The sequence below is a fragment of the Daldinia caldariorum genome, assembly GCF_022478825.1.
Source record: "Daldinia caldariorum strain CBS 122874 unplaced genomic scaffold F4812scaffold_3, whole genome shotgun sequence".
Classification (NCBI taxonomy): domain Eukaryota; kingdom Fungi; phylum Ascomycota; class Sordariomycetes; order Xylariales; family Hypoxylaceae; genus Daldinia; species Daldinia caldariorum.
In genome coordinates, this window is record NW_025953039.1 from 1632713 (window position 1) to 1646244 (window position 13532).

At 46.6% G+C, this 13532-nt stretch overlaps 4 protein-coding genes across 4 annotated transcripts; 2 read left to right on the forward strand and 2 right to left on the reverse strand.

Moving 5' to 3' along the window:
* Nucleotides 1-4030: 4030 nt before the first annotated feature.
* On the forward strand, nucleotides 4031-6319 carry F4812DRAFT_450017 (DNA mismatch repair protein MutL; the record flags this gene model as incomplete). The annotated part of the gene is made up of 3 exons (XM_047936042.1): nucleotides 4031-4150; nucleotides 4192-4371; nucleotides 4430-6319. 3 exons carry the CDS (start codon nucleotides 4031-4033, stop codon nucleotides 6317-6319), a joined length of 2190 nt encoding a protein of 729 aa, XP_047793004.1.
* Nucleotides 6320-6480: 161 nt separating this feature from the next.
* F4812DRAFT_456702 (kinase-like domain-containing protein) lies at nucleotides 6481-7944 on the reverse strand (the record flags this gene model as incomplete). Its single annotated transcript, XM_047937034.1, has 2 exons — nucleotides 6481-7289; nucleotides 7368-7944. 2 exons carry the CDS (start codon nucleotides 7942-7944, stop codon nucleotides 6481-6483), a joined length of 1386 nt encoding a protein of 461 aa, XP_047793005.1.
* Nucleotides 7945-8825: 881 nt separating this feature from the next.
* On the forward strand, nucleotides 8826-10042 carry F4812DRAFT_469242 (uncharacterized protein; the record flags this gene model as incomplete). The annotated part of the gene is made up of 2 exons (XM_047938859.1): nucleotides 8826-9059; nucleotides 9276-10042. The coding sequence occupies 2 exons, from the start codon at nucleotides 8826-8828 to the stop codon at nucleotides 9618-9620; spliced, it is 579 nt and encodes a 192-aa protein (XP_047793006.1). The 3' UTR covers nucleotides 9621-10042.
* A 927-nt stretch (nucleotides 10043-10969) lies between these two features.
* Nucleotides 10970-11966, reverse strand: F4812DRAFT_469246 (uncharacterized protein; the record flags this gene model as incomplete). Its single annotated transcript, XM_047938860.1, has 5 exons — nucleotides 10970-11300; nucleotides 11391-11474; nucleotides 11577-11648; nucleotides 11802-11829; nucleotides 11922-11966. 5 exons carry the CDS (start codon nucleotides 11964-11966, stop codon nucleotides 11176-11178), a joined length of 354 nt encoding a protein of 117 aa, XP_047793007.1. The 3' UTR covers nucleotides 10970-11175.
* Between the last annotated feature and the right edge of the window lie 1566 nt (nucleotides 11967-13532).

Here is a 13532-nt window from a genome sequence, read left to right on the forward strand (position 1 = left end):
AGGCTCGTCCAGATCGCCCGTGCCAGACTATTTGTTTGATGGCAAACCTAGTGGTACCAGATAGGGAGGGGCGGGGTCTTTCGAGTCCGGGATTTCTCGCCGTTGTTGTTTTAATCTTGTGTATATTTCTTCTTCCCAATTTCTGATCTCTATCCTGTCGTGTATCTAGCCAGCAGTATTGGCCAAGGGAGATGAGAGGATGAGGCTCGATGGAACGAGATCGTGTAATAAGATGATAATCCTGAGGAGGGGGAGGATATTGTATAGGTTGGAAGTGACAGGAAGGAGGGTAGCGAGCAGAAGAAGGTTGTAGGTTATTCTAGCCAAACACGAGATAAGGGTGGGGGAGAGCAGAGTAAAAAGGTAGAATTCACAGAAATTGGGATGGATATATCAATGAAACGAAACATTTTCCGTCGGGACAAAATGGAAAATTGGGTCGAGAAATTGAAACAAGCGCGAGAAAACAAGAAACGGGCATGTTTACCGCGACGTTCATCATAAATTTCCGCTTCGGAGACGGACTGATCAGATCCCATCCAAGCCCGCCAATACAACCCAGGAAGCAAGCTTATATTCCGCCTCAACTAATCGTAAGGATTCGGCCCGTCCTACCCGCCAACCCCCGTCTTGCTCTTGTCCGGATCTTTCTTTTAGCATCCTCCTCTTAAATCTACAATTATGTTGTCGGGTTGGCGTTAGCGGCAACCAGTAAGAGGCCAGTGCTGGGTTGGTTGCTGGGTTCATTGTTGCGGTTTGTGTGGTTTGATATAATATCGAGGTCTATAATATAATGCTTGATGCCGGGAAAGCTGTTCTCATTTCCGAATATTACGACAGTACACATCAAAAAAGGGCACCACTAGGTATGGCCTAGCATCACTCTCATCATTTTATATGAAGGTACCTTGCCTTGCTCATATACTTGCCGTCCACATAGACGCAGAATAGAATTCGCGGGACGAAGACACCGCTCGCATAACCTCCTAGCGCTCGCGTATATACACCGACTTACACGCATAACGGCACACCTGAAACGAACCAATTCTTACTTGCTGTTGCTCGGATGCCTCTTGTTCTCTTCCCCTCTTTTCCATACCACAATACCCTGCCGATCTGGGTGTTCCTTGCTAAAAATCCTCGATCTTCCTAGCTCCGATCTCTGCACCTAAAGTTACCGTGACGCCCTGGCAAACATGCATCTTGCATCACCTCAAGCCTGCCGAAGCACACCGCAAGATAAATAAGGAAAGCATGCACGTATCACCCCTGTAAGAAGGGTCTATATGTCTGTGCGGACCAAAAAAAAAATGCAGGCAAGTTTAACTTTGACAGAGGCGGGAATCAATGCTGTGGTTGGCTCGCTAGCGTCCAGTCATCAAACAGTGAAAAGGGGCGGTGTTTGTCTGTGTGCGTTGCCTGTGTCTGTCTGCACTTCCACTCATATCCATTTTGGAGCGGCAACGCAGTCGAGATTACCTACCTACCAATGGCCTACTACGTGCATACATGAGATTATCTTATGTGGCCTGTCTACAGGGGTAAGTCAATGGGTAAAATTGTCCGAGCCGTTGCAGCGCGTGTGTGTGTGCGCGCAGTGATACGGGACTGCGGTACCGTACGAGCCTACGAGATGCAACCTATCCATCTGCGCATCTAGCACGGGTAGGGTAGCAGTCTCTAATAAACCGACGCTAATGAGAGAGAGGGAGGAAATAAAAACTCCCGACTGGCCATCTCTTCTTGGTCTTTGGAAACAACCCTTGTCCGAGAGGCAATGATGCTTGTCATTGCGGAAAAAGCGATCACTTTTATACAACACGCATCACATATACATGCACGCCAGTACTAACACCCGACTTCCAGGCTGTTGGCGCTATGAAGTTCGGGTTTCCGCTTGGTGTTAGTAATAATTCCTCCGACCCAAAATTGAGATATCGCAAATGCCTCTCTTCACATCATGATATGTTAAGAAAATGTGAAATTACTACCGATAAAAGAGTCCCCCTTACTTTGGTAAACTACTTGTGTTTTCCAGTGTGTTGTGCCGTAAGAGTCGTGCCCGTGCCACACATTATAGTGCTGAGCAGGCGGTTAAAGTCGCTGGGGGGGATGGATTTAGATACTGTTCGATTCCTAGAGGGATGCGTGATCCTGGCAGCCTGGATGCTTGAACGAACATAATCATAAAATTGAAAGTGACGTCGAGATGATGTATAAAGGGGGAAAACCGAGAGGCCGCTAACACACGGATCTCTTTACAACTCCGAGGGAATACCAATAATTAGAGAGTCATATCGTCAATAACAGCAATTCGAAGTTCGAACTGACCGAACGGCCTTCTGACTTGTCTTTCAGAAATAAGACCGGGATCGTTCTTCTTATGGCTATCTTGAACATGCCTAGTGCCACTCTAGCCTCAACAGGGATATAATTGCCGGCTTGTATTGTACTAGGTTAAATCCTTACCGATAGAACAGAGAGATAAGGTAATAAGTCTAAAATTTTCTACTTGTCGTTCACTGTAACCCAAACTTCCTCAACAAAACTAGTAACTAGCATATAACCAAAGTCTACCTAGGTAATTTGATATAACCTTTACTTTCCCCATTTAATTGCTACCTAAGGTAGTCTCTCTTCGATTATACCATTCCTATCATACATGCCGTCAAGCGTTTTCTCATCAAGCATACGACAAAAGCCGATCAGCTGTGGTGAGCATTACATTGACGAGACACGGGATATGTCTTGGCCTTCAAGCAATAACCTAGAGGCGGAAATCTTAGACTACTCGTCCAGCCGGTGATCGCCTCAGCTCCCAACTCGGAAATCCGCTGCCGAGCGCGAGCTGGAATCGGGTTGCTTGCCTCTGAACTAATTTGTACATAGTAAGTTGTCTAATACCGAAATCACAGTAGCATGCAAGGAGAGGACCCAATATTACATTACTGATTGGGGAAAGCCATCAATATCCGGCTAGACATCCATACTACTTATATAAACTTCGGCCTTCCTTCCACATTTCGATAAGGTGATATTTATATTTTCGTGACGCCCGGAACAGTCCCAATCTTCGAGTTTACCGCACTTCGACCTGTTATGGAACCTTATTTTACCATTGGAACAACTTGCTCGGGGGCAGTCTGACGTGACCTCAGCTCAACGTGAGTTTACAATTATGCCTCGAATAGGTAAACAATATAGAACAACTATATAATGTACGTAAGCCGCCAAATTCACGCTAATGCTTCTCATCACACATGATATTTTGGTAGTCTTTGAACGTAGTAATTCTTAGCAATCCAATCGTCTCGTTTAGGTTTGCGAAACGGACGGGGCATAATTACCTTAGGTACCTAGGTATTGCAAACCCCAAGTTCGGGTTCTTCAACCGAGAAGAAGACAACCAACAATATTTTTATTATTATTGCCAACTAGCAACCTGGTAATCTTAAAAACAACGAGTGCTGCTTGCCATGTTGACATGAGCCAATAACCGTTTGTTATCTTATTCGGCAGCTTTGAGATCTAAAAAAGGAGGTCCAAGCGCATGGACGAACACAGTACATGACACAGTGCAGTTTTGCTATCGATACGTTTCTGTGGGTATGACCGCCTTCGATTGGGCTACGCGATTGCATATGTTTGAACTTCAAGTTGCCGCTTCCGAGCACGCGTAACCTTGGCTGTCCTATTCAGAAGGCACAATCCAGTTTCAGTTCCAATGAAATAAGAAACCGCAACATTACCTAACTGCATCGTTTTCTCCTCCCCTAAGGTAATTTCGAGAAAACGTAATCTTTACAACAATTCAATTAACTATCTAAGCGATGAAGTAAATAAGGATTTAGCTCATCTCACATCAACACTTGTTCATTGATTGTGATAGGCCTTCAAAAAGCCTAACAGGTACCTAAACTAAAAGGCTAAAAGAGAGCCGAAAAATGCATATCTATCACAAAACTTAATAGGCAGCTTTCGTCATACGAAACAACCGAACAAGTAATATCATAAGTGATAATATATCAAAATGGCCGATCCTATGGAGATTGACGAGCCAAGAGGCACCAAACGAAAGGAGCCATCGCCTCCAGTTGAATATGCTCCTCGCCGAATCAAGGCTAGTGCTCCCTTTTCAATCTTCAATCAAGTAAAATAATGTAGGGCTAATTATCGACCCAATGCATTTAGGCTTTAGATCCGGACGTTGTGAACAAGATTGCTGCCGGCGAGATCATTGTAGCCCCGGTGCACGCTCTAAAAGAGTTAATAGAAAACGCGGTTGATGCAGGTTCTACCTCTTTGGAGGTGCTTGTCAGAGATGGCGGCCTGAAGTTGTTGCAGATTACCGATAATGGCCACGGGATTAATGTAAGCTCTTCTCCATCACAATCCTTTCGTGTACATTATATCTCACCATGCCCGACAGAAAGAGGACTTGCCAATCTTATGTGAGAGGTTCACCACATCTAAACTCCAGAAATTCGAGGACTTAAGTAGTATTGCCACTTATGGCTTCCGAGGCGAAGCCCTTGCTAGCATTAGCCACATTGCTCACTTGACAGTAACCACGAGGACTAAGGACTCAGATTGTTCATGGCGAGCACATTTCGACGGGGGCAAGCTATCACCCGCGAAGCCTGGACAGTCACCTGATCCTAAACCTATCGCCGGGCGTATTGGCACACAGATATCAGTTGAAGACTTATTTTACAATGTCCCAACGAGGCGGAAAGCCTTTAGGTCCGCTTCGGATGAGTATAACAAGATAATTGACATGGTAGGGCGTTACGCCATTCACTGCGCTGGTGTCGCCTTCTCCTGTAAGAAACATGGCGATTCGGGTACGTCTATTACGGTGCAGCAACAAGCTTCTACAATAGACCGCATTCGTCAGATTCATGGCAGCGCCGTCGCAAATGAGCTCATAGAATTCACCGCGTCTGATGATCGCTGGGGTTTCAAGGCTTCGGGATGGGCAACGAATGCGAACTACCATATCAAGAAGACAACCTTCCTGCTTTTTATCAACCATCGCAGTGTTGATTCATCTAACATCAAGAAGGCGCTGGAACAGACTTACTCCGCCTTCCTTCCTAAAAATGGACATCCATTCGTATATCTCAGTCTTGAAATTGACCCTCAACGAGTTGACGTCAACGTCCATCCAACAAAAAAGGAAGTTAACTTTCTGAATGAAGATGAGATCATTCAATCCATCTGCAAGAATATCCGGGATAGACTAGCAGCGGTAGATACGAGCCGCACTTTCTTCACACAGACTTTACTTCCCGGTTCTACGCTTTCCGATACGTCTCAACCAGACCCGAATGGGTCCACTCTCAAAACCCCTAGTGGTACGCGAAAAGCGCCTGTGCGGGACGATCGCAACATGGTTAGAACGGATGCTTCGTTACGCAAGATCACCAGCATGTTCCCTGTTGCTTCGGCAGCGCCAGCAACCCGTACGTCGAGTAATGCCGCGCTCGACGCAGCTCAAGAACCAGTTTACGAAACAACTGACCGTGAGCCAATCCTGTGTAGACTGACGAGTGTGCGCGAACTTCGCTCTGTTGTTAGAGATGATATGCACCACGAGCTCACCGAGGTATTTGCTAATCACACTTTTGTCGGCATCGTGGACGAGAGACGGCGACTAGCTGCCATTCAAGGGGGTGTCAAACTCTTTCTTGTCGATTATGGTAGAGCATGTTTTGAGTACTTCTACCAGGTAGGACTTACCGATTTTGGCAATTTCGGTGTTATAAAATTCCAGCCTGCGCTTGACCTACGTGAAGTTCTCAAAATTGCAGCCGAACAAGAAAAGGCTGCTACCACGGATGATGACGGATTTGAGGTGGACGAAGTTGTGGACACGGTCGCAGAGCAACTGATCGAGAGGAGGGAAATGTTGCTGGAGTACTTCAGCCTTGAGATATCTCCAGCAGGAGAATTGTTAAGCATACCGCTTCTCCTCAAAGGTTATACGCCGTCAATGGCAAAGTTGCCGCAATTTATTCTTCGGCTTGGTCCCTATGTAGATTGGACGGACGAGAAGTTGTGCTTCGAAACGTTCCTTAAGGAGCTGGCAACATTCTACGTTCCAGAACAACTTCCAGCGCTCCCAAGCAACGACGAGACGGAGGAAGATGTTCCCGACGAGATCAAAGCGAGAAGAGAACAGATTCGTCACGCAATAGAGCATGTATTTTTCCCGGCGTTCAAGGCAAGATTGGTAGCGACGAAGTCGTTCATGAAGGGTGGTATGCTTGAGTTGGCGAGCCTGAAGGGGCTTTACAGGGTCTTTGAACGTTGCTAATGTTGCGCGTGGATCATCTTATACCCATTTGCATTGTGAATATAAATCAAGGTTGCTGATAATAGGAAGGTTGACCCTGGTCTATCTCACTTCTATAGGTCTTTACGCGAAATCAAAACCGAAGCATGCTCATGGTCAATGTCTCATATAATTCTACGTCTTCAATACATAAACCAACCATGCTCCACTAGAGCGCTCGCTGGAGGGCGGTCCTCAGGAGTGTACCTGAGCAACTTCAGAAGGAGGTCGGAAAAAACCTCGATTTCCTCCTGAGAAATGTCTCGCTGAATACCTCCTGGGCCGTGACTATTCTCATAAAATAGACCTTCAGCCAGACTTTCCTGTAAAGACCTCGGCTCCGGCTTTTGAGAGACTAAAGCGCCTATGACTCCAGGGCCGGGACTCTTGTCATTAGAGCCAACATACACGGGCACGACGCGGCCATCCGCATCGACCTCGTTCTCGAAGTAATGCTTGCGCTGCTCCCAAGTTTCCGACCACCACGGCTCGGGAAACTTACCAAGAACCTTGGCTACTTTGCACAAATGCCCGTCAACGTCGTCATCGAACGTGTCAAATAACTTCCTTCCAGTGCGGATCTCGAATAAAGTACAGCCGAGAGCCCATAAATCACATCCGATACCGACTTTGCCTTCCAGTGCGTACTCTGGAGAGCAGTAAATCTGCGGTATCCCCAGCTCTGTGACAGGGGACGTTATGTCGTAGCTCTCGCCAAAATCAACGATACAAGCCTTTCCGGAGATGAGATGTAGTAGGGCTGTATTCTTCGTCACTGCGTTCCAATCTACGGGATACACCAGGTACCGAGGGGCCGATGGCAAGTCGTGGTCGTCGCCGGAATACGTGACCACTTTCGCCGTGTCGGGTTTCCCGAGAATAGCCAGCACTTCGCCCTCCGAGAGCCCGTCTAAACCGGAGATGTGTGCCAGGATATTGGCCGGCCGGAAGTCTTTTCATAGGAAGTTTGTTAGAAATGAAATTATCGAAAATGTAAAGTACTGGGCAGGGTTAGGTTAGGTATACATACCACCATGGCAAATACCCCGCCTGTGGAGATCGGCCATCGCTTGGGTCATCTGCAAACAGATCTTTCTCAAGGGGGCCCCCGGGTCTTCGGACTCGACGAGGCTGAGCAGTCTTGATACCCGGGGCCCTAAAACCGGATAGACAAACACAAGATGTGTACCGTTAGGACCCTGGATCTCAAACTGGTCCAACGGGAGGCAGAAATAATCTGCAGTTTCAAGGTTTTCAAAGCCGCTTTCCAGGAGTCGGTTTATCCGAAGTTCAGGACAGTCTTTCGTGGAACCTTCTCCCATGATAATCTTAAGCGCCACATATTTATGTTTGAGTGTATCGCTATCGCTATCGCCATCGCTAGAGATATCACGGCAAAGCCAGACATTCGAGTAACCGCCGCTTCCCAGTTTATGGATTATTTTATAGCGGGAATGAAGAACATCGCCTAGATGGACAGGGTGATGACCTCCTTGTTCGTAATCGTAGATTTTCTCAAGGCCAAATGGGGACCGCTCGAGTATTAAGCCGTTTCCCGCGACCTCCTCTTCGTCGGCCGATAGACGTACTGAGGTAGTCTCAGACATGTTGAGAGCAATGAGCTAACAAGAAGTTAAGTTAATGAGGATGTGAAGAGGGAGTTGAAAGAAGCTTTTTGCATAGAGTCGGTATTTCAAAATGGAGGTTGCACCTCAACTAACTACCTCCGGCATGTTTGCTCAACAACGTAAATCATTACTTTCCATTAGACTTAAGGGGGGTAGGATATAAGGCTGCTTATAGGGTTTCATTCAAAGCATAGCCGTACGGAAAATGCAACTAAACCATAACTTGTTCGCTGGTTGGCCCAGAGATATTAATTTGGAGTCAACCAGGTTAATATACATTACTATTTTGGAAATGGGGCTGAGAAGTGATCCAATCAATTGAGTCTTCGTAGGCAAAGTAAGAACCAACTGATATCTCATTGCACAGATCCCAATGTAAGTCTAGCATATATGAAGCAAATTTATGTTTATATATACCATTATTATCAATTAGTCTTCTATCCCTAGGAAAGACGCTGATTTCATGGTCACTTCTTCTTATCCAACACCTTCAATGGTTTATTATTTCACTTCTAGTTCTTAGGGCCCGAACCTTGACCGGCAATATATTTTCTAGTCCCATGCACACCTCGAATCTCAACCAGATTAAGACGAGAGGCCTTTCAACTTCATACTATCTACTGCGAGTCGGGAGTGGAGTCGGAGGAAGGAGTTAGACCGGCGTCATCGACACATTGGTATTAATGGTTCAAGGAGTACCCGGAGAGGACGGGTGTATCATCCTTATTGGATACGAAGATAAGATCAAGGATATGTTCCATAACGTCAATCCAGGCCTCTCACGACGTTTCCCCGTCGAGCGGTGTTTCCGCTTTGAGAATTTTGATATCCCCTAACTGGAGCAGATCTTACGGTCGAAGATGCGCGAGCAAGAGCTTACTTCCTCAGGCCATGCTATCAAGGTGGCTCTCGAAATTCTTGAAAGGTCGCTGATGCATCCGAATTTCACGAATGCCGGCGAGGTCGACAGTCTCCTATACACGACGAAGACAAATTATGAAAGGAGACTACCAGCGATGCCTATAGCCAATTTAGATACCAATGTAGACATGGAAGCAGTGGATTTCGACCCGGACCACGATAGAGGATCTCGAGTTGACTGACGCAAGTTGATGGATGGCCTAGTACATAGCGCCGTCACCGACAAGCTTGCCGGTTACCAAAAGCGAGGCTTTGGGGCAAGGAGACATAGATTAAACCCCAGAGAACAAGTCCCTACGAGTTTCATATTTAAAGGACCGTGAGGTGTGTCACCGAAATGATCAATGAGTACACCGATCTAAATGCAATATTAACCCTTTCTCCTACAGGTACTGGGAAAGGGCTCTGGCGAGTCTGTTTCCCAGGAGATCAACTTCGATAACACCTCCCTTGACGATTGCATCGCGTTGCTCGCCAAGGAGCTTGAATTCAGCAGATTTATAAGCGAGGCGGGTTTCCTCACGAACCCGAGCCTCGCCGAATACAGCAAAATGACGAGGCTCTTCCATTCGATGCAGGCGATCCCTAGCTGGAGCAACGCCCGCGACGTGAGGAACCTGTCGAAGAGGATAATAGGCGGGTTCCTCGAATCTACCGATTACGACTGCGCCCGCCAGGCCCGGCTCATCCCCGCAGCCCACATCACAACCTGCATGCGGGAGATGATCACGTAGCAGCAAGATCGCTACAGCGCCACGGCGCCAAAGGACGGAGCTTCTTCCTCCCCGCCGCCACCACTGCAACCATCGTCATCTTCCAGGGGCATGGAGTGTCATCCCATGATGTTCAACCCGCTACTAGCAACGCCACCTCCCCGCCACGGCTACCACTACCAGCGTACCTACCTAGAGCTGAGAGCAGCTTCTTTGCCACGAACAACAACAGTAGCTAGCGCCTCGGTGAGAACCCGCGGCCAGGCTCTAAACAGCTTCCTAGCATCCCATGCTACCGCCGCCGCCGCCGCCGTTCGCACAACGCTCGCAGCGTGCAAGGGGAGAACTTAGCAAGCTCCAGCATCCGAGAAGAGGACGGGATGCATTTTATGACGGATGAGAAGGTCCAGGCGAAGTTAATATAAAATAAGGGGCCTCTGGTCTCTGGTAATAACCACCTCCTACTTGCACCATTATATAATATACCGACCCCCCCTACATTACGCGCATCTTAGCCACGAGGTAACTATCAGAATGTATATAGGTAGGTACCTAGGTAGTTGGAACCGGGACAGCCATAATATAATAACACCAAAAAAATACCACAAAGATGCAAAACGTACAACACCGAGGATTCGCCGGTCGTCACCGACCCGACTACTAGTTCGGCGGTATCCAGTTTATCTATGGGAGAGCGGACGGGATCCCGAGTTTTCTAGATCCTATGGTCGTACGTGATGATTTTTGGTGTTTGTTGAGTATATGTGCTCCTCGATGTGTCCGTGATGCGCGTTGGGGAGGAGGGCGGGATGCGAGAGGGACGGGGCCCCACCCCCCCTTTTCTTTGAATCTTCATTGATCTGGACTATTGAACACTTGGTTATTGATGTTTCCCTATAGAATCCAATTCATTTTATTTGAAGACTGATTTATTAGTTGCTTCGAGTACGATATAGTAAGGCGTGTTTACGGTGTTACCTACCTGGTAGGAGGTAGGTAGCCTACGTTTTATAGACCGCATACACTCTAGGTTAGGCCTTATTTGCGGACGCAATGTGTAAAAGGGGGAAAGTCCTTCGGATAAGATGACAGCCAAGTAGGACCGGTCACTGACAGTAAAAAAAATTTATGAGTAAATTCATGTTTAAAATCCACGCATAAATGTTCAGTGGCTTAACTAGACGGACTATTCTACCTGCGCGTATGACTGCCGAAACTAGACCTCTGTTATTACCTGCGACTATGCCTCCCCCAAGCATAAGACAACGCGAAAACCGAAACCTCATGGGAAACTTTTGCTCATTAGAAGCCCTATTATGAAGAACATGCGCATATCTGTTTCGATGTATGAAATGAGTGGAGTGCGCAACGCAAAGCACGCAAGGGAATACTGCAAAGGACCGACGATCAGTTTGCGTTGGCTATTCTAAAGCGAAAGAGGCAATGTGTTTGGCCCTAAGACTTGGAACCGACAGCCGAATTCATTTCCGAAGTGAAGCATGCACCTGCCGGGCCGAGATAGGAATTCACAGAATAGCATAGACCAGCGTCGATCTTTGCGTATAAGATAGCGGATTTATGCCTCCGAAGCATCAACCTCGACACCGTCATCGCTGTCGGCAGGATCTTCAAGTTTGACCTCGGGCACTCCCTTCTTGGAGCGCTTAGCGGAACGAACGGGCTTTTTCTTAGCAATGATGACTGTGTAGTGAGTGTATGTGTGTAAGCAAGTACCTACGTAGGTAATAGAGGAATATAAGAAGGAGATAGGGAAAGCGGTAAGTCACATACCAGCATTGTCGTCTTCGGAATCTTCTACTTTCTCGTCCTCGTCAGACGAGAGGCAGCTCCTCTTGGCCGAGACCTTGTCCTCCTCTAGCGTGGAAATATTAGTACTTGGGGAGTAAGAGGAAAGAATAAGAGGTAGGTTAGGTATGAATGAAGGAAGCGAGGATAAGTTTAGATTGGAATACGTACCGTCGTCACTAGCCCACTCGAAGTAAGATCTCTTCTGGGTTCTCTGTCGGGAACCACGGCGAGGGGTTTCCGCTGTGTATAGTGTCAGTATCTAGGTATGTCTGGTGTAATTACCTAAGGTAGGTACCTAAGGTAGATAGGGATGAGGTGCTATGGGATGAAGAGAGATCACGAAGGTGTGTCCATACATGTCGCAGACTTCTTGGAGTCCGGGCGGGTTGATACGGTCAACGACCTGCATGAGGAGGTTAAGCTAATAGGTATATATCGTCAGTGATCGTTACTTATATAATGGATCTTGCTATCCAGGCAGGCTAGTAAGACTGAAAGTTATGGTCTACATACATTTTCCTGTGGGGTCCAGGCTTTACCACCTTTGCCGCCCGACATGATTTTAGATGAGGTGTTGACTTGTTTAAAGAGTGCTTGAGTAAGTGGAGTGGGAGAGGAGAGGTCGACCCTTGAGGTTTTGGTTAGTAGGGTACGTTGGGTAGAGTGACAAAGTGAGGAAAAGAAAGGTTGTAGAAGACGTGAATTTTCCGGGAGGTGAGAGTGAGTAGACAGATGGTCTATAGAAAGTTGGTAAAGGTTAGGTAGGTACGAGATATAGGAATTCACGGGCAGTAACGTCGTGCTGTGAAGTGAAGGGCACGCGGATACCTTATGAAGGTAGTAGAGTGTATCTGGTGCGAAGCAGTTGCATTAGGTAGCAACGTGAAAAGGGAATAACTTGGAAAAGAGAATATTATTCGAAAGGGTAGATGAGAGAATACTGAGAGATTCCCACGTACTTGGAAATTAGGATCTTTAGTATGTTGATGTGGATTGCAAACTATGGGTATGGAAAAGTGCTTGAAATAGGGAAGCCAGCAGCACGCATATAGAAAGCAGTTTCGACGGAGGAAATAGTAGAAAATTTATAGGGAAAATGTTTGGAATCCTGCCAGCCAGGTTAATCAGTTGGACATACTTTAGAAAATAGCTACCATTACCAGACCACCAGACCTACACCTATTTTATCGGTTTCCTTCCGCATCTCTTCGGTGTGAAGACACCAACTTCTTCATGAGTCAACAGTTACGCAATATATTCAAACTTCACGGTGCATAATGCAGCAGGCACATCACATTTTTGATGACGGATCATATTTTCTCGTATCTTACCGTCGGGGGTATAAGGCAGTATGTTGTGAATGAGGTCAGGTGCGGAAGTAAAAGAGGTTGGATGGCGTTGACCCATGGAAAAAAAGCAGCAAAGCAAAAGTAGTATGCCAGGTAAGTATTGCCGTCCTTCAGCCCTAAGGACTGAGCGGCTGTAATAGGATTGCGATACTCGACGAATAAAACGGTAAGTATGACACCGAGGAATACGGTCTTTGAACGATAGGCCACACTTATTAGCTATTGGTACAAGAGAAACAGAAAGAAACAGAAAGCTTGGAAGGGAAGATAGGTGTAAAAGCTATTGGAAGATTCGTAACGAAGACACCTTTCAGAATAAGCCATGATGTTTCACTACTATGTAGGTGCCCAGGTGTCCAGGCATCTAGGTGTGTAGGCAGGTGTGAATTCACCATGCAGCTCCAAGAGCAGGCCCAAGCAACAAAAACCTGGACAATGCATGGAACGTGGGATATAGGACATAGGACATAGGACATGAGGGGTCAAGGACATTGATCTGGTCTAAAGATTAAGGTAGTGAACTATGCCATATAGGGGTCGACAATAAGAAGGAAACCCGGTTACTGTTTGCACAAGCACAAGCACAAGCACAAGCCACTGTTTTTCTACTCTTCTTTCTTTCCAAACATTCTTTTTATGCAAAGTTCATACCTTAGAATGTACCCCACTCCTATCAATGAATTTTGATCCAAGTTGCTATTAGGCAACTATTTGTAATGGTATGGTTCTTAATATTTAAAGATAGAAGTATGGAATGAAATATGTACTTCTTATA